Below are 18,619 nucleotides of genomic sequence, written 5' to 3' on the forward strand. Positions count from 1 at the left end.
GATGCCAGTGCTGCTTACAGGATAATTAGTCAAAGATAATTGCAAGTACCCTCCTCCCCTTAAAAACCTTTCTGTTAAGATATTGCTTTTCTGCTGCAAATGGAAACCTCACCAGAGGGAAAAGAAAACCCAAAACAAAAAAATCCGTTAGGCTTTAGAAAGAAAAGAAAAGAAAAGAAAAGAAAAGAAAAGAAAAGAAAAGAAAAGAAAAGAAAAGAAAAGAAAAGAAAAGAAAAGAAAAGAAAAGAAAAGAAAAGAAAAGAAAAGAAAAGAAATACTTGTGCACTGTGTCAAGTTCCATTTGCCTTGGTAAACTGAGGCTTTCAAGCTGGAATCAGCCACAACCAATTTTTTATCTTTTTTTTAATTTTTTTTTTTTGGTGGAGGATGCAGTACAACTTTGGATTTATCTCAAAGAAACAAATCTTCTGAGAACTATGTAACAGCTCCCATGTTTACAGCTAATTCTCCAGCCTTGGAGACTTCTATCAAACTTTCCCTCTCATCTCAGCTTTTCAGGAAAAATAAATATTTTCCTATTTTGCTAAAAGACCATTTTGTATTGAAAGAGTTTGTGGGATTAGGTTTTAAAGCAGCCGTGGTAGATACATGAAAATGCCCAAACATATAAAAACAAAGGGGAAACGTCAATGACACCAAACTGATTTTGTGATAAAACTGTTTTAATAAGTACATAGTAATATAATACACTTCTACCCACCATTAACTGCTAAAGCTATTTTATTCTATAGCAAAAGGAATGCTATTTCAAACATAGCAATATGGAAAAATATGTCTGTATTTAATTGTCTTTAACATAATGCAAAAAAGATGAGTGGAATAAGTTCAGTTTAGAAAGTTGGAGATTATGAAAGAGTGGCTTATAATAGAATCTTTACATGGGCTGGGATGTTTTGATGTTATGAAAATAACATGCATGCTTGTCCTGGTTTCAGCTGGGGTAGAGTTAACTGTCTTCCTAGTAGCTGGTACAGTGCTATGTTTTGAGTTCAGTATGCGAAGAATGTTGATAACACTGATGTTTTCAGTTGTTGCTCAGTAGTGTTTAGACTAATGTCAAGGATTTTTCAGCTTCTCATGCCCAGCCAGCGAGAAAGCTGGAGGGGCACAAGAAGGTGGCACAGGACACAGCCAGGGCACCTGACCCAAACTGGCCAACGGTGTATTCCATACCATGGGACGTCCCATCCAGTATAGGAACTGGGAAGTGGGGGCGGGGAATCGCCGCTCGGGGACTGGCTGGGTGTCGCCTGGCGGGTGGTGAGCAATTGCACTGCGCATCATTTGTACATTCCAATCCTTTCATTATTGCTGTTGTCATTTTATTAGTGTTACCATTATCATTATTAGTTTCTTCTTTTCTGTTCTATTAAACCGTTCTTATCTCAACCCACGGGTTTTGCTGCTTTTCCCGATTTTCTCCCCCATCCCACTGGGTGGGGGGGAGTGAGTGAGCGGCTGCGTGGTGTTTAGTTGCTGGCTGGGGTTAAACCATGACAACGCTGTTCTGAAAATGCCTTCCTCACGATGCATCTCCTTCGCTGTATAGTCTTGTAAAAATAAATATAAGATGAAACATCACCCTGGAATCAAAGCACTCATTAGCATGAAGGTGATGTCAGCAGGTCATTTATAGTGAATTTCTATTATAGACCAGTGAAACTGCAATAGTGTGGAAACAATTGAATATCTGTTGAACTGGAATCTAACCTATTTATTTTTGTTGTGTTCTGGCTTTATGAAGAAGGCTTAACATATATCTGGAAGGTCATGTTAAATCCCTGTATTCTTAGGGGAACATAAAGCCTACTTGTTTGCTGTATGCTACTCAAGATAGGTAAATTGTCCAGAAATGTTTGAGGGTCACATTCTCTGTACCTCTGACAAGTGATGCCAAACAAAGTATCAAGTAGAGGGAATAAAGGCAACTAAGGTGAAGTAGCTGAGCTTTGCTGAACAGGTTTAGGACCAGTCAATGTCACTTCACAGCGACGTTTACAGTTTAGAATAACACGTTGGTTTGGTGGCAAATATACACCAGGGCAGAGGGTTTGCACCAAGAAGAATGACAAATGGTCTTCTGTGACCTCTGTCAGACGTAGTCTTATACAACAAATGAGAGATGCTGTATAATTCTGCAAAATATGAAAGAAAAAAGAAGAGAAAAAAGAAACCATCATTCTCACTCTAAACTGTAGTTGTGATTTCCAAAGAAATGCATAAACAATTTTGCAACCATACTTAAGAGGCACTGTGGGCTGGTATCTCATGCAGTAGATGAGCACACAAACCGTTCAGCTTTTTCATCGGTAAGAGGCAATTCATCTCCTGTCACATTTTCAAGAAAGATCTTACAACACAAGACTTCAGGAAAAGTTGTTCTGTACCCCAACCTGAAGTTGCTATGAATCCTCAGAACAGGGCAAGATCTAAGAAAACACTGCAGATAAGACTGTGCTACTAGCAAGCTAGTAGGGAAGTCACCTAAATTAGTCATATGTGTCACTCAGACTTTCCAACATTGAATGCTGGTACTTAAAGCCTTCTGTTACGCTGTCTTTGGTTCCTAGATATAGGCACGATACACCAATGTAATTCCCCAATTAAATATTTCCTATTCTTTTTTTCCCCCCTGTGGTTTTGTCCTGTTGCAAAATCTGTGGGGTTTTTTTCTCTAGAGTACAGCTACATGATATATTAGTAGTTAGATGGAGGTTGCTCTAATGTACTACTTCTTTTATTCTCCTCCTAGCCCCACAAGGATAATTGTCACCCTCACCAGCTGGTACTATCTAGATTAAAAATAGATATCAGCTGCACAATTGCAAATTTCTCCTGAGGATACCAGCAGCAAGAGAGTTGACTACAATTCTTCATACAGACAGCATCTAGAAACATATTAGAAATGACATCCCTCTCATCTTCTAAAGCTCTTAACACCATTCACTCTTTCCTTGCCCTCAGTATCTATTTCCACCAACTCTTCAGGATAATCAGCTGCCTGCTACCAATTAGTCTTGATAAACTAGCAAGGATATAGCCCCATTAAATTGCTGGCAATAGCTGTAAGGGTTTTAACTGCTCAAAAGCAAATTATTAACCTCTGGTTCACCAGGACTCTGAATAGGACTCATTTTCCTTTTCACACTTAGATATTTATAAGAGAAAGAATGTCAAAGCACTGAAGGTGTATATCGCTGTATCACCTGTAAGAGATTATGAAAAAGATGACCAACTGGTAAAATTTGCTTAGAAAGAACAAAGTATTATCATTTTAACTGAAATTCCATCTGTTCAATTATATCTTTAAAACAGTAGATACATTAAACCTACATTCCATCCTCACTACAGTATTTAAGTAGAAACAGGGTAGCTTTAAGCATGAGGGAGATAATATTGAATGTCAGGGATCAGACTTAAATTCCCAGTTCTTTTGCTGACTTTCTGGGTTACCTTGAGTAAAGCATTCTTGTGTTTCAGGTGGGGACAATCATCCCTTTTTTTCTCACTTTGCCTCTCCCATCATTAACATTTTTTATTTGGTTTGTTGGTTTTTCTAAGATATATTTCACCCACAAGATGGAAACTCAGCAGAGGGTGAGACCTACGAGCTGTTTTAGCAATGCCAGATTGCTGCTCACCACTTCATCCTCTAATGAAGCAAGATGCAGTGCTGTGCTTTCCCACTAAGTGAAGAAATGTAGCCCTCCTAAAGTTTGAAGTCCTGTGTTACAGAGATGGCATATTCTATCGTGTTATCATAGAATCATAGAATGGTTTGGGTTGGAAAGGGCCTTAGAGATCACCTAGTTCCAACCCCCCTGCCATGGGCAGGGACACCTTCCACTAGACCAGGCTGCTCAAAGCCCCATCCAACCTGGCCTTGAACACTGCCAGGGATGGGGCAGCCACAACCTCTCTGGGCAACCTGTCCCAGTGCCTCACCACCCACACAATGAAGAATTCATTCCTAATATCTAATCTAAATCTACCCTCCTTCAGTTTAAAGCCATTACCCCTTGTCCTATCACTACAGGCCCTTGTAAAAAGTCCCTCCCCAGCTTTCTTGTAGCCCCCCTTTAGGTACTGGAAGGCTGCTGTAATGTCTCCCCAAAGCCTTCTCTTCTCCAGGCTGAACAACCCCAACTCTCTCAGCCTGTCCTCACAGGAGAGGTGCTCCAGCCCTCTGATCATCTTCATGGCGCTCCTCTGGACCCACTCAAGCAGGTCCACGTCTTCCTTATGTTGGGCCCCCCAGAGCTGAAGGCAGTACTGCAGGTGGGGTCTCACCGGAGCGGAGCAGAGGGGCAGAATCCCCTCCCTCGACCTGCTGGTCACGCTGCTTTTGATGCAGCCCAGGATACGGTTGGCTTTCTGGGCTGTGAGCACACATCGCTGGGTCATGTTGAGCTTCTCATCAACCAACAACATGGAGTTATGACTCCATGTGTTACCTAAAGCAATTTATGTGGGCTGAAGCCCATACGTGCTGTCATAATACAATACAACTAAAATAGCTAAGAATAATGCTATATATTTAACTATGTTAAAAAAGGAGATAACAAAAAATCAAAATCAGAAACATGAGAGCAGACGAAGAAGGGAACTCCGTTTCAGGAACCAGGAGAATCTCCTCATGCCCTACCACGAGGGGCTGTGCTCTTCGTTCACGCCGACGTAAACCTGCACGGTGCTGTACCACCAGCTCACGCGGATTCAGGGGACTGTAATTTTTTTTCCCTTTCTCCCACCTCGATCTTCCCGGAGCTGGGGCTTTGTAGTGAGCAGCCAGTGCTGGGCTGTCATTAGACACTGTGAAATGCTATTAATGAAAATTAGCTGGGTGAGGGGTGGGGGAAGCCTGTGCCCAAACTGCATGCTCAGCAGGGATTTTCGGTAAAGCTGCCTGCGATACTGATCCTCAGCTGATTGTGAGGGCCTGCTTTGGGTCAACAGTACATAAATATATCGGCCTGCTAACCAAATAGTCGAATATATCTCCTTTCAGCATCTTGAAATGGTCAGTGAGGAGACTACTAGCTTCCCTTCTTGGAGTTATTTAAAATAATCGCCCTGCTTGTTCTGTATATCTGTGCAAGACCCGAGGTCTAGAGAATTCAGTGTCAAACAGTATCCATAGTTAAGGAAATAAAGTACTTATCCATTCAAAACCCAAGAAACACAGGGGAAAGATAATTTTTCATGTCTGCTTGATAACTGAAGAAAACAAACAATGAAATACAGCTTTTAAAATACATACTCCCTTACAATAATTTAATAAACCACGCTGTCATCTCATAAAGAATCAGGATGGTTGCCGTGGTGACACAGATTATCCTTGCTGCTGCTTGATTCTGTCATTTTTCTAAACATGAATTCATAATATTTAGGATTTATTAACAATGTGTCACATTGATAGAGATAAATTACATGCTTTAAACTGGCCATGTAAGTCTTCTATGATATTATAGCCACTTTGTCAACTCAGCAATAAGATATGATGTGATTACTAGAAAATTAAAGCTATTTGTCATAAAAGATGAAGCAGAGAGTATCAAAACTCTCAGAACAGAAAAAAAATCTCCAATAATCTAATATGTTTCCTTATTTTAAATATTTTTGAGTTAGCAAAGAGTCACTATTTTCTGTCTTGTAAATTGATCAAGTTCAGCATATATTGAGACTAGATTTATTTGTGCTGGGAAAATTTAGCTTGTAATGTATCAGAATTGATGTGTTCCAGGCTCCAATTTTTTATGATGGTTTAAACTCTAATGGGAAGCTTGTGAAGAGATGTTAATGATGGCACGCTTTGCAATATATAAAAACATATATGCACATACTTATGTATTATGAAGATGTATTTCACTTCAAGGAATTTGTGTAGGGTTTTTTGTGATGTGTAGTATCCTAATTGTAGCAGCAAGTTAGATGAGATTCTCAGTGCAGCTGTCTAGAAAGGATCTTTTTGTGTAAGTTACTGAAGCATTTGTGTCAAGTAAGCTTCACTGCCGATAAAATGTGAGGCTGATTTAGGTGGCCAGCCCTACAGTCATTGCTCCATATGTATTTTGCAGTCAAGCTAGCAATAAGAAATTCCCTAAGACCATAGTAATTTTAAAAGCCATTTTTGAAATAACAAAGCTTTATACTTATTTTTTTCAAGAAAAAGAGGCCTATTTTCTGTAGTGAGACACATAACAGATGGTGGGAACCTAGCGGAGCTGATGCATCTTAAGGCAAGCAAGGAATACGTGTCTGTGTAGATGACTCTGCCTGAAGAATGTGATTTATCACTTAGTGGGCCATATTCATCTCTGTGTGTAGGATGACCTCTTGAGCTGGGTGAGATACATCTCCGCTGTATGTTGCAATGCAGAGGTAGTGACTTAGCTTTCTTTAAATGCACTAAGTCAGGGTTTGGAGGCAGTCTGGAGCACCGGCATGGAGAACCGCTCTGATGTGCTCAGAATCGGGGAGCAATCCTCTGGCTGTTCTTGTCTTGCACCGCTCCTCCCACTTATGCTACCTAAACTAGTTTATGCATCCTTTTCAGCAGAACAGGTGGGAAAAGTCTGAAAATCCACAACTAGATTCTCTCAGTTGATAGAAAAAAAATCTTCACATAGTTGCAGAAAAATAATCCAGGCTCAGCTGAAATACAGTAAATCAATATGGCATGATTTCTTCCTAATCACAACCTTTGAGGTTTATAGAACAATAAACAAACTACACACCCAGGTTGCAAAGAGCAAGATGAAAACTGAATAAAAGTCCTTTTAGCTTAATGACATCATATAATTAGCTTAGTTATGCTGCCATACATTGGTGGCTAACTATGATATGCATTTTGGCCTTTGTTACCCTTTATCTTGGTGAAATAACATTCTATTTGACGACAACGTAGGCTGATGCCATAAAATAGTTATGTTTCTTGCAAACCAGACACAATCATTTTTTTCAGATGGCAAACACTGTCCAATAAAAATATTCTCCATTTATTTTCAAGGACCTATGCAAAGATCAGAGTCTTGGGAAGGAAAAATACCATTTTCTACTGGATCTCTTTGGCAACATGCATCCTGTTACAACCTGAGCAAATAACTAAGGATATAAGTGGAAGATTTTAGTTGTCTTCAATAGACATTAAAGTAGCTCCCTAGAGTGGAGATGTAATATGCATAACTTTTCCCCTGATGTATTAATTTTGTTACTTAGACCCTGCAGACCAAATCTAACCCTAAAATACAGGGAGGCATCTCCCATAGAGTCTAGTGAGATTTGCATGTGCTTTTGTCAAAGACAAATTTGATCCTGTATTTTATACCAGTTTCCTACTGCAGGAAATACCTGCATGATACCATAAACCTGGCACTCTGTATAGTGTTAATGACCTTATTGCATACCTGTAATAAACGGCCTCTAAATGTCTACCACTGCATGCAAACAGTGCTAGGCAAGCTTGATTTAATTCTGGTTTGCTTTTTCTCAAATTCAACATTTTGCATTTTCAATATTATCCTGGTTTTGGCACAGTAAAGACAGTAGAAAAAAGCAGTTACAGAGGTATATAGCAGTAATTTAATATCAATATCACAGGTGAGGGATTCTGTTTGAAAGATATGGCATAGCAAGGGCAGGTAAATAGTGCAGCACTTCCTCCTCTAATAAGGCAGTTCTCAGTGCTTTGGTATACAGCATGATTAAAATGAGTCATTCTCCAAGACAAGGATCCCTAACCTGGGAACTTTATCTCTGTAATTTGTATACAGCATTGGGTCTACCTTTTATTGTGTGTTGGAGCTACCAATTTAGCATGTGAGCTTTAAAAAATTTAGAAAATGTAGTAAAAAGAACATTATTTCCTTCCAAAGGTAATTTGGAAAACACTACGTACTAATCCTGGCAAACAACTCAGGACACATACAGAAAAATGTGTAGTAAAAGCATGTTTTTTTCTGATTCATGACCAACGCGTTACTGTATAGCTGTTACAGATCAGCAAAACCTATTCTTGACTTTAAAAGCAGCTATATTGCTCAATTAAAAACAGAATAGTTATTACAGTCACTTAATGTTACCATTTTTGTCCATATATATTGTCTGCATGTATATATAAAATTGAACTTTATTGTATATAATTCTGCATATGCAGGTGATAAAGCCATGGCTCTGCTATAATATTTGAAGCACTTATTTTTTACTGCAAGAATGCATCTGATATTTTTGTGTGTGAAAATTATTTTAATATTGATAACTCTACATTGCATTGTTTTCAGAAATTCATAAAGAGAAACCGGAGAGACATGAAAAACGAACACCACCAAAGGGTAACTTTTTTTTTTAATGTGTTTACCTACATAAATGTATGTAATATACAGTGTATTTGTTAACTACATACGTTACCACTGTTGTATCACAGAAGCATTCAAAGATAGTTGGCACAGACTGTAAATGATCAAAAATTCTTGTATACCTTAGCTTTAACAAATAGGGTCATTTTATGTTTGTGTGGCTATATTGTAAATGCACATTCATAATAAGATTCTCCTGCCCAGACTTATCCAGAAATCTTTTTTGTAGCAAAGGTGCAAGAAAGTAGAGTGCTGATGAGCTTCCTCTGGTGCAAAAGGCGTGAAGTGTGTTGGACAAGGAAGAAAGCCAATTTATAGGCCAGTGGGTGCCATCCAAGTTAGGAAGTCATAGTTAACGGTGAGCCAGGTGTGTATCAGAGATAAGAAAAGCCTCCATTTTAAGAACCTACTCTTTTTCAGACTGTTTAATCTCCTCTAACTGGCACTTTCCAAAAATCCACAGAGGAACTGGTTTAGACTGGTTTTCAGAGGTCATGTAAATAAAGAATTTTCCTGGGATACGTGCAGATTTTTTGCCTAAGAAAGCCTCTGTAAAGGTTAGGCCGCATAAAATTTGATGAGCATCTCTCTGATGCACCAGTGCTGTGCTTAGTAATGGCAGGAGGAAGTAAGAAGGAAGCTTATTAAAAAATAGTGTGTATCTACATACACCCTCCCTCACGCAATTATATTCACTTCTGTATATATTCTTTATATGTTTTTATAGTATTTTACACCTCTAGTGCTAGCTTTCCAGTTCTGTGCTAATCAGGGTCATCTGGAGTGCCTAGAACTGCTTCCCAACTACTTAATAAATCATGTTGTATGAAAATGAATTTTTTAGGGTATCGGTGGGCTAGCCAGGCAATAATGAACTCAGATCCATTAGCAAGGGATCCCAGTTAAGGTCTTTTCAAGCACAGCATTCTAAAAACACAAATGAAGTTGCAGCCTTGACCAAAACAGCCTCTTGTGTACCGCTTCATCTATACAGAAGTGCATTGCTTTACATAGAAGAACATTAACGTTGCAGAAATGATTACTAAGAAGCTATAGGATACCAGGAAAAAAGGATTCAGGTGTCATTAGTTAAGTCCCTTTATTCATATGCCTGATAATGCAGTCTTTAATTATACAATCACTTCCTGAAGCACAGGACAAATAATTTTTTTCTATTTTTTGTTTTCATATTTAGTCCCAAAAATGCATCTTGTACATAGGAGGAACAATTACAAGAAAACATTCTGTCAGGCCTCAAGCTAAAGCATGATAAAGGCGTGAATCTTTAGGGAGTTTTACTGTTACCTTCTAAAGTACCTCCAGGAAGTGTGTGTAAATATAATCTTTTGCTGTTTTTTAACAGGAAAAATCTAGAGGTAAAATGAATGTTTTTAATAGAGCAAACACCTCAAACAAATTTCAGTCCTCCACCCAAAAATATGGGGACACTGGGGTTTTAAAAATAATTTTAAGTTTATTTTTAAATAGTCAACCCCCCTGAATCCAAGTCCCAAGATTTGCAAGGGAGTTCCATTCCTAAGCCTCTTTTTGAAAAGATTCTACCACAATATGAAGAACAGATATAATGAATGGAAATCCCAGATGGAAGTGGCTGAAATTATAAGAAAGATTCTTAGAGTATTAAGAGCCAGGCAAACTTGTGCCCTAAAATTTTGTTTTAATTAAATATTTTGATAAACTACTAGTAATAAAGTTCATTTCAATTATAGTACTTAGTCAATTTAATCCTGAAAAGAAGAAATACTCTGAGGAATGATTCAACAAAGCATTTGCTCATGCTTAAGAGCACTGAAATTCAATTATTTCATGATTACATGTACACACAAGCACAAATTCACTACAAAATAGGGTCTTTCCAATTTGGTATTTTATGTATTAGTACTTTCACAAGGGCCGAGGGCACCCTGGGCTGTATGAGCAGGAGCTCGGCCAGTCGGTGGAGGTAAGGGGATAATTAATCTCAGCTCTCAGGAGACACATCTAGATACTGCATCCAGTTCTGGGCCTCCCAGTTCAAGAAAGGCATCCATAAACTGGGGCGAGTTCAGGGTGGGAGCACTGCAACGGTCAGGGCTGGAGCGGTTGTCCTGAGGGGAAAGGTTGAGGGATGGGGCTGTCTCAGCCTGGGACCGCTGTCCTGTGAGTCTGTCGTTCTGTGACGTACCGAGACTTTGCAAGACTCAGAGCTGCCGCTGAAGGCTGTTTCAGACGTAGGTGTCGTAATTGTTATTACTATCAATGAATAAGAGAGAACTATGCAATACTTTGGCAACAGGGAAGAACAATGATAAAATATATCGAGATAAAACTGTAAGTGTATAATTTCTGTCTAATGGAAGGTCCGATGATAATCCAAACGGACTGATCATTTCTGATTTCTATGGAAAACTGATATTAGCAGTGAACTGAATCATCCTGCATTTCTGGGAAATATCTCTTGTTACAACAGGCACTGAGAAGGAATGGGAAAAGGTTGATCTACTGTGTGGCTTTTCCCAAATACACTTCACTTATACATTGCTGTTGGAGTGAGGGATGGAAGAAGACAATGGGATGATGAAATGCTACCTCTGACAGCCATACATTTAATCACCGTGATTTTAGGACAGATACTTGTGTGCCTCTGAAATAACACTAGTCTCTCTGTTCTTTTGTAGAAAGTATCTCTGAATTCAGCCTGATTTGACAAATAGATTCCAAGCCCTACAAAACTATTTCATTTACTATGCGTAGCACATATCTATCCCTCCTACTCCTATTGACTTGTTAATAGGGCCGTACTGATAATGCAAATATTAAACATCACAGAATAAAGCTGTCTGTATTTGAGCATACGGATGAATTATGAGATAATAAAGACAGTTGTGACGTGGCCCCATAATTTAATTTGCTGTAGCTGGAAGTCAAGGTATTTGAGACATCTAAATAGATAAATACAGCTGGACCATACAAATGCACAGTACACTAGAAACCCACATAAATTGACAAAATTAGCAAGTTAAATGACGTATTTATGTTTGACACAGGGGCTATCTACCCTGATTTCTGGAGGTATAGCTACAGATACACCTGAGTTAACTTTAAATTAGGTAACATGGTGCAGATAGCAACGTAGCTGTAGTGGCTCAGGTACAGCTGCCAAGTATTTATTTAGCCATATGGGCTTACAGCAGCCTTGGGTAAAGCCAATGCTGTGGGCAGTTTGACTACCACCAGTAGCTGTCAAACCTAAGTCTCAGTTCAGACGGATGTAACGCTGTCCGACTGCTGCAGTTAAATCTAATTTTAAATTATACAAACAAGTAACTGACGAAACATTGTCTTGCTCTTATATAGGCATTTAGGTTCAGAGTTGAAGGGCTAAATCCAGCCCAGGGTTAGGCGCTGCAGCGTGTGCATGTCTGGGGCCAGTTGGGGAAGATCTGGGCAAACTCAGAGGCAAGCCTCTTCCCCCTTCACAGGTAACTGAGGTGGTTTGTAATGAGGGCAGGTGCCTCCACAGTTCCTTAATTGCTGGGATTTCCTTAGATTATTGTTTTGGACCTGGAAGCCTGTGTCACTCTCCAAATCAAGCCCTTTCCCTTTTGTTTTTTTCTTTTTTTTTTTTTTTGAGTGGTCCTTCAGGAAGAATTAAGTTATAGCTATCTCAGGTTACTTTACTTCTCAATAAAAGCATCTACACAGAGATTTAACGCTCTCTGACTAATGCACTCTAAGTTCATTGTATTAGTTCATTTATCTTAACTTTCCTGAGTGTTGCCCTGTAGACAAGCACTTAGTCAGTTAGCTGGAGCAAGCAATCTCTGCTTCATGCTTACTGCACTCATCACCTAGCTTTATACTAAGCAGCAGACTTAAGGCTTACTCAGCTGGAAACTATTTTTACTTCCCTTAGGTATGGAATTAGTGACTCCTTATTACATCTCTTCTTTTGGCACTTTTTTTTTTGGGGTGGGGAATGTCTCTGTCTCAAACACTTTAATGAAGAAAAACTAAATAACCTCTCCCTTCACTATGTCTTCCACTTGATGCGAATCAAATATACTATTAGATGATTGAAATTTGGAAAAACCACTCACCTATATGCTATGCTTCTTTTTAATTTTATGTGAAGAAGATAGCAATAGTCTTATATGATTAAGTTTGGAATGCATTGTTAAATTACCTTAAAATTTTCCATTATAAGCTCCTATTTTATATTATTTATAAATTTACCACACTTCAGTCACTGAGGAAGAAATTTTTCATGCTCATCTTTTTTGCCTCAGGCTGAATTTTCATTCAAAGTCATATAAAAATGTTTCAGCAATTTCCAAAATCTAGGTTAGTGAAAATTAGGTTGGGGTGTTATATTTTTTCCAATGCTAATAGCAGTTCATTCTGAGCTTATGCTTTTTTGGTATTTGCAAGGAAGTCCAAGGAAATTTCTTTAAGTTATGGGAAAATTTTAGCTTGCACAATTGTTGTAAAACTAGTTTTAGTTATTCCTTTTATTTTTTCTGGATGACTCCAGCATCCTATTAAAAAAAGAAAAGAGGTGATCTTTTAATTACAGTGTGTCATAAAGCAAACAAAATTGTTAAATTAAAGTTAAATGAGCAGGTTTAGTTCCAGCATTTTTCAGCTGAAGAGTACTTGACTTAGGAGCCTTAAAAACATTTTTATGTGCTTTCTCTTTGTTTTTTTATATGCAAAAGAAAATCTTATTAACTCTAATTTGTTTCACAGAAACATGACAGTACGGCCAGCCTGGCTTATTTCTAAAACCTAACGCTTGCAACTAAGCGCTGCTGGCTTGAAAAAGGGCAGATATTAAGCCCTTTACAAAGGAATATATAGCCAAGTGACTAAATCTGGAAAAGATCTGTAGACAGTGAAGTATTTTATTGACAGAGCTTTTAGGACTATATAATGAAGCTGAACATGAAAACATTTCAGGGAGGGAAAAAACAGAGTTAAGATGCAAAAGAAAAATCATATTTAAGTTGTCAGCTCAAAAGCTTCAGTGGACCTTGGTGGCCCTGCTGCACTGTGACTGAAGAGTCAAAAATGGCCAGTCATCACAGCCCTGAAACATGAACCCTTTAATTTTTGGCAACACCTGCCCTTCCTGGATAAGGTTCTACCCAAAAGCCATAGCTCTGACAGTGCCCGTAAGAGGGAATGGTAAACATTACAACCTGAGATTAGCAAGCTCTGAGGCTGTGGGGATATCAACGCGCAGGGCAGGGCTCTTGAACTAACCAGAGATCGCCTTCAGCCTATCGCTGGGAAGAGAAAAACAGCTTAGGCTTATGCCAGCCTGGTCTCTGCTTATCCACATTCCAGGCTCCCTGCCCAGATACTTCAAGTTACTTTTATTTCTCAAGAAGGAGCCAACTGATCCCTACTCCATGTTTTTAGCTTGGGTCCACATGAATATTAATTTTTCCCTGCCTTTTAGCCCTTTATACCATTTTGATGATGTGAAGGAACCTTAAATTAGATTTTTTCTGTCCACTTTAAGGTCTGCCAACACTCAATTCAGTCAGTGTCATTCAAGGCTAGTTTTGGGTTTTTTCCAAAGCATGAAATAGGGAAATGCTATGGAGAAACTAGAATAAATTAAAAAAAAAAAAACACAACAGTCTCCCTTACACAAGTAAGACGTTCTGTGGCTAAAAACAAGCTTTCTGACTGTTCTGCATAGTTCAACTATATATTTTGGCATAGGGACTACAAGGGCTTTTGTCTGATATGCAGAAGCTTATGTTTCACTGCCATTGACCATCACAGAGCTATTGTTTGCAAAATTGTGCTATTGCCCCATCCAACACTGACAACCCGCTGGCTCGAAGAGTTTTGCACAGAGCTAGCACCTGCTAATACAAATGTAAGATGTAAAAGCATGCTACAGTTTCGGCAAAAATATTCAAAGTTCTACACAGCACAGGGAGAGAGGAGACTGCTTTTCCTTGGTGTGCTACTAGATGTCCTAAAGCAATTGAATGAGTTACAGTCTGTAATTCATTCAGTAATACATTGCTAGTGCTGCTGTGTTCTTCGCAGCCTGTTTTTTTAGTGTAAATTGGCTGTCCGCATTCCTTAAAGGCTTTGAAAAATCTCCCTTCAATCTCCTTCCACTGTGCTGCTAATTGTTATCAACAATAATTTACCTGTTATGACTGGAAATGTATTTGGATAATGCAAACACATGCAAGACATAATGAAATTGCTAAATGTTTGGAATGATTTTTCATGAAGACATGGACCTATTTTTTAATGAGGAAATGTTTAACCAACAAAAAAATGCTTGCACCTCTGTGAAATGACATTTGCTGCAAAGCTGGTGAAATGAATGTATGCAAAAACATTACTGTGCTTGTGTATAAAGCTCACAGTTGTCTTCTAATCAGAGTTGTGTTTTCTGTGGTTTACTCGTTGACAGAAACTTGAGTATTGCAAAGAAAGTCTTTTTTTCCCTGAAATTGCAAAACGCTAGTCTTTTAGTAGCAGAGGTTGACGAGGACTATTTTTGTCTGTCTAAATCATTAGGATGTGGAATACAATCCTGTCCAAAAACATGGTCTGAAAGTCGGGTGGGCAATAGAGTCCGTAAGGATTCGTGTTTGCCTGCTTCTAGCAGGACGTGTCGTCAGTTGTGTTTTGAACAGCTGCTCTTCCTGAAGTTACGCTCTGATTAAAGGAGATGTCTTTTTGTTAATCCATCTCGTGGCTGAAGTAACAGCTAAAAATAAAAAAAAAAGAGCATGGAAAGCAATATGGTAGTAATTTTTTGTTAAGAATAGAAAGCAATGCTGTCAAGGACTGAAATAATTTCCTCTGTCAGAAATCTTAGAGTCAGGGTGCTTGTGTAATGGGACCAAAAGAGATCCCGCAGATTAGATTAAGCTTGCTGAATAATCACTTATTTTGCAAAAATATGCTTTATCATCTGCAGACTTATTCAAGGAAAAATATCTCTCTTGGATGTGGAATTAAATATTGACATTAAGAAGGTCTATATATCATCTAGTACCTGTGACTCAGAGCTAAAATCCATTATTTAAATTTACAAATATTTTTCCTCGATCACTTTGGTGAAATAGTATGTGTACATAATACGTCCAGATTACAGATTTATTGTGGATTTTTTTCTATTATTTCTAGTAATTCACAGAGACAAACCTGAAAAACAAGAAAAAATTGAAAGGAAGGAACCTCTAAAGGGTATGTATTTAGCATTTGGTGTTTGTCTTTTTACCAGTGGTTCAAAACAGTCTAATTTATTGACTTTTAGACCCAATTATGTTTAAGGATGGAGGAGGTGTTGTGAAAGCCAGCTGGAAGGAGAATGAGGATTTTAAAAGCACTTTGAATTCATCACTCTGCAGAAAGGCTAAAATTATATTCAGAGATTAATGAGTAAGTTTTTACTGTATTATTAACTTATGTAAAAGATGCCCAGAGCATAAATAGGTGCCTTTTTTATTCTTCTTGAATAAATCCAAGCATAATATTTGTCTTTGGGAATACTTCTGAACAAAATGTAATGAGTAAATTATAACATCCAGGGCACGGTCCCTGGAGGCATTCTGCCTCAGAGACCCGCCTTAGAAAAAAATTTCCCTAGACTCATTTCAGAGACGTTGGGGAGAGGGTGATGGAGAGGGTGTTAGAGAGGATTTACTGATTTGCTGGTGGTGTATGCCAACAACAAATTACAGATCCGTCTGTTGTAGGAGTCGGAATCAGTCTACTGCTTCCTCTCCACCCACAGCTCATGAGTGAGTTCTGGGCTCCAAGAGCCACCATCTAGTTTGCCTCTTGTGAGGGATTTTTTGGTAAAATGGAATTTTGTTGGAACGTACCTACTTGTCAAAACTCTTTAAGCCTTCTGAGAAGATGTCCTTTACAGAAAAATAAGATTAATGAAGTCTCAAGCTGGAGGAAGAAACCCATTCTGGAAGAGCAAATAGGCCAATGGTCATAATAAATCACCCAAAAAAGGGAAGACCCAATATCCAGCCACGGCTGATTTATTTCAGACCAAGAACACAAGCCTCACAACCCAAGTGAACACGCACCTTCCTGAAATCTGTGCTTGACTAGGCCTTTCTAATGGTCTCAGATTGGAGCTTTTCCTTTTTATATAAATAATTCAAAACACATTGAGTTAGCAAGACTGACTCTAGAGGTTAATGGCAGGCACATAAGTTCAGGTTTCTGTTAGAATGAATATTTATTACTAGAAAATGGTGGTAACAAGAGAAATTTCTTCTGAGATTTGGAAAAATGACAGAGCAAAGACTATAATGTCCCATATTAAAACATGAATGTGTCATTAAGACTTGTCCTGTTATTTTGTGGAAAACTTGGGAAACTCTTCAATTTGATTTTATAGAAGAACAATATTTAATGTTTTTAAAAGTTTCTTAGAACAGGAAAAAATGATCCCAGCCAATCTCAGACAGCCAGTGAATAAGAATAAGAATTATTATACTGCCTTAACTTCTCATAACGCCTACTAATATTCTGTCTACCTAACGGTATTTTATCTTAAAGTGAATGTATTAGTTTTGTTTAGTGAACTATTGCTACAATTGCTACTAAAGCAATACTGCATATAGAGTTTCTCTGTATTTGCAGTACTAAGAAACATTGCCTTCAGACTGCACATTATATTTTAAAACTATTACTATGGATACGTGTCTTTCTAAGGCCCATTTCATTGTAGTGTGACTGGGAGACTCCAAAGTTTCACTGCATCCCTGAATTCTTACTGCTTATTTTCTACTTTAAATACATTCCGTTTTCAAGATTTAAATAATGGAGAGAGTAAATAACATCCTATTCTAATTTCTAATCAACTTCTGTGATATAGTTTAGGAAAGTTATCTAATGACAGAGAGAATAATTAGAAGTGTCTCTCTCAGTCACTTAGAAGTCACTCAGTCAGCTATGTCAGGAACTTATTCTTGTGTATTTCATCACTATATTGCTAAAAAAATGTGAGTGCCTGAATATTCCCTACCCTTCCTTTGCTTCCAGTTAGATATGGAATTCACAGTACTGTAAAAGAACTTCCTTATTTTCTCATGTTTGACAAAGGGAGTTTTACTAAACTGGGATAAAATCTCCGCGGAAGTTAGAGTTAAAGCTAGCTTGCAGTTTCATGGCTGATTTTTCTGTAGTGCTCTAAAATCCACATGCTTATTTCCTATTGTCTGGAAAATTATTGCGTAAAATCCTAAGAAAATTGCGTGGGAAATATTATGGGAATGAGTGGATAGCATAATACGGTTTCCACTGTCATAACGTGAGTTTTTACATTGCCCATACTGGGCATCTAATTATGGCTCTGAGATCATCATTGCCAGGGATGGATCTCAGCTAGTGTCCATTACTAGCTATGCGGATCCATTACGGGTTATCCATTTCAAGCCAGCTGGCAACTGACAGATGTGTCATTTGTGCATGTGATGCTATTATGCTCCAGGATTGATTCCAGGTTTTTTACAAGCCTCTGCCTGACCAAGCGCGGGGTGGTCCAGGTGATGTCCTCTTTTTAGTGCAGGCAGCAGCACTTACTGCGAGCTCTGCCTCAGTCCCTGACAGTTTTCTGAAAATCTCTTTTCAGGAATGGACAGACAATTGCAAGCGATGATGTTTCTGTAGTAAACAGCTGAGTCATGTTACCATGGCTCGGATGGTAAGCAGTGATTTGTTAGCCAGAGTTGTCTGCTCGCACCCACGTAGTGTGATGGGTGCTGTGCAGATGTGCACAGGATAGCTCCGGAGTAACACAGTTTGCCATTTTGTCTCCCAAAGCTTATCTTGGCAGAATTATTTTTGATTCTTGAGTTTTTCCACAGGTTTTTTTTCATATATATGAACACATTTCTTCTTTCCTAGTGACACATAAAGACAAACTGGAAAGACAAGAAAAACCTGAAAAAAAGGAAAGGCATGCAGGTAATGATTTAATGTCAGCACTTATTTTACATTTTGAGGTACCCCAGGACTAATTGTCTACTCAATTTCCATTTGTGTATCCCATTGATTGGAGAAAAATGTTGTAGAACTTCGTGAATAGAAATCATGAGATCACATAAAGATTTGCAGACATACAGACTGAGTAGCATTTTGTATTCCTTCTGCATGTTTGTTGTTTCTTTTCTGAGGAAGGGAGATAATATATTTTATACTCTGGATTAGCATAATCTCCTAGTAATCTCCGAGTA

The 18,619-nt window shown here is 38.3% G+C and overlaps 1 protein-coding gene across 13 annotated transcripts in view; it reads left to right on the forward strand.

Moving 5' to 3' along the window:
* TRDN (triadin) overlaps positions 1 to 18,619 on the forward strand; it is a 242,223-nt gene that overhangs the window by 61,434 nt on the left and 162,170 nt on the right. For 11 of the 13 annotated variants that reach the window (XM_052781181.1, XM_052781173.1, XM_052781170.1 and 8 more), the window contains 3 exons: positions 8,301 to 8,351; positions 15,546 to 15,605; positions 18,291 to 18,350. In XM_052781181.1, the coding sequence (XP_052637141.1) occupies positions 8,301 to 8,351; positions 15,546 to 15,605; positions 18,291 to 18,350 (171 nt within the window). The remainder of the gene's footprint in view (positions 1 to 8,300; positions 8,352 to 15,545; positions 15,606 to 18,290; positions 18,351 to 18,619) is intronic. The other 2 variants (XM_052781179.1, XM_052781178.1) reach the window with 2 other exon arrangements.

This window comes from Harpia harpyja, chromosome 3 (genome assembly GCF_026419915.1).
Source record: "Harpia harpyja isolate bHarHar1 chromosome 3, bHarHar1 primary haplotype, whole genome shotgun sequence".
Taxonomy (NCBI): Eukaryota; Metazoa; Chordata; class Aves; order Accipitriformes; family Accipitridae; genus Harpia; species Harpia harpyja.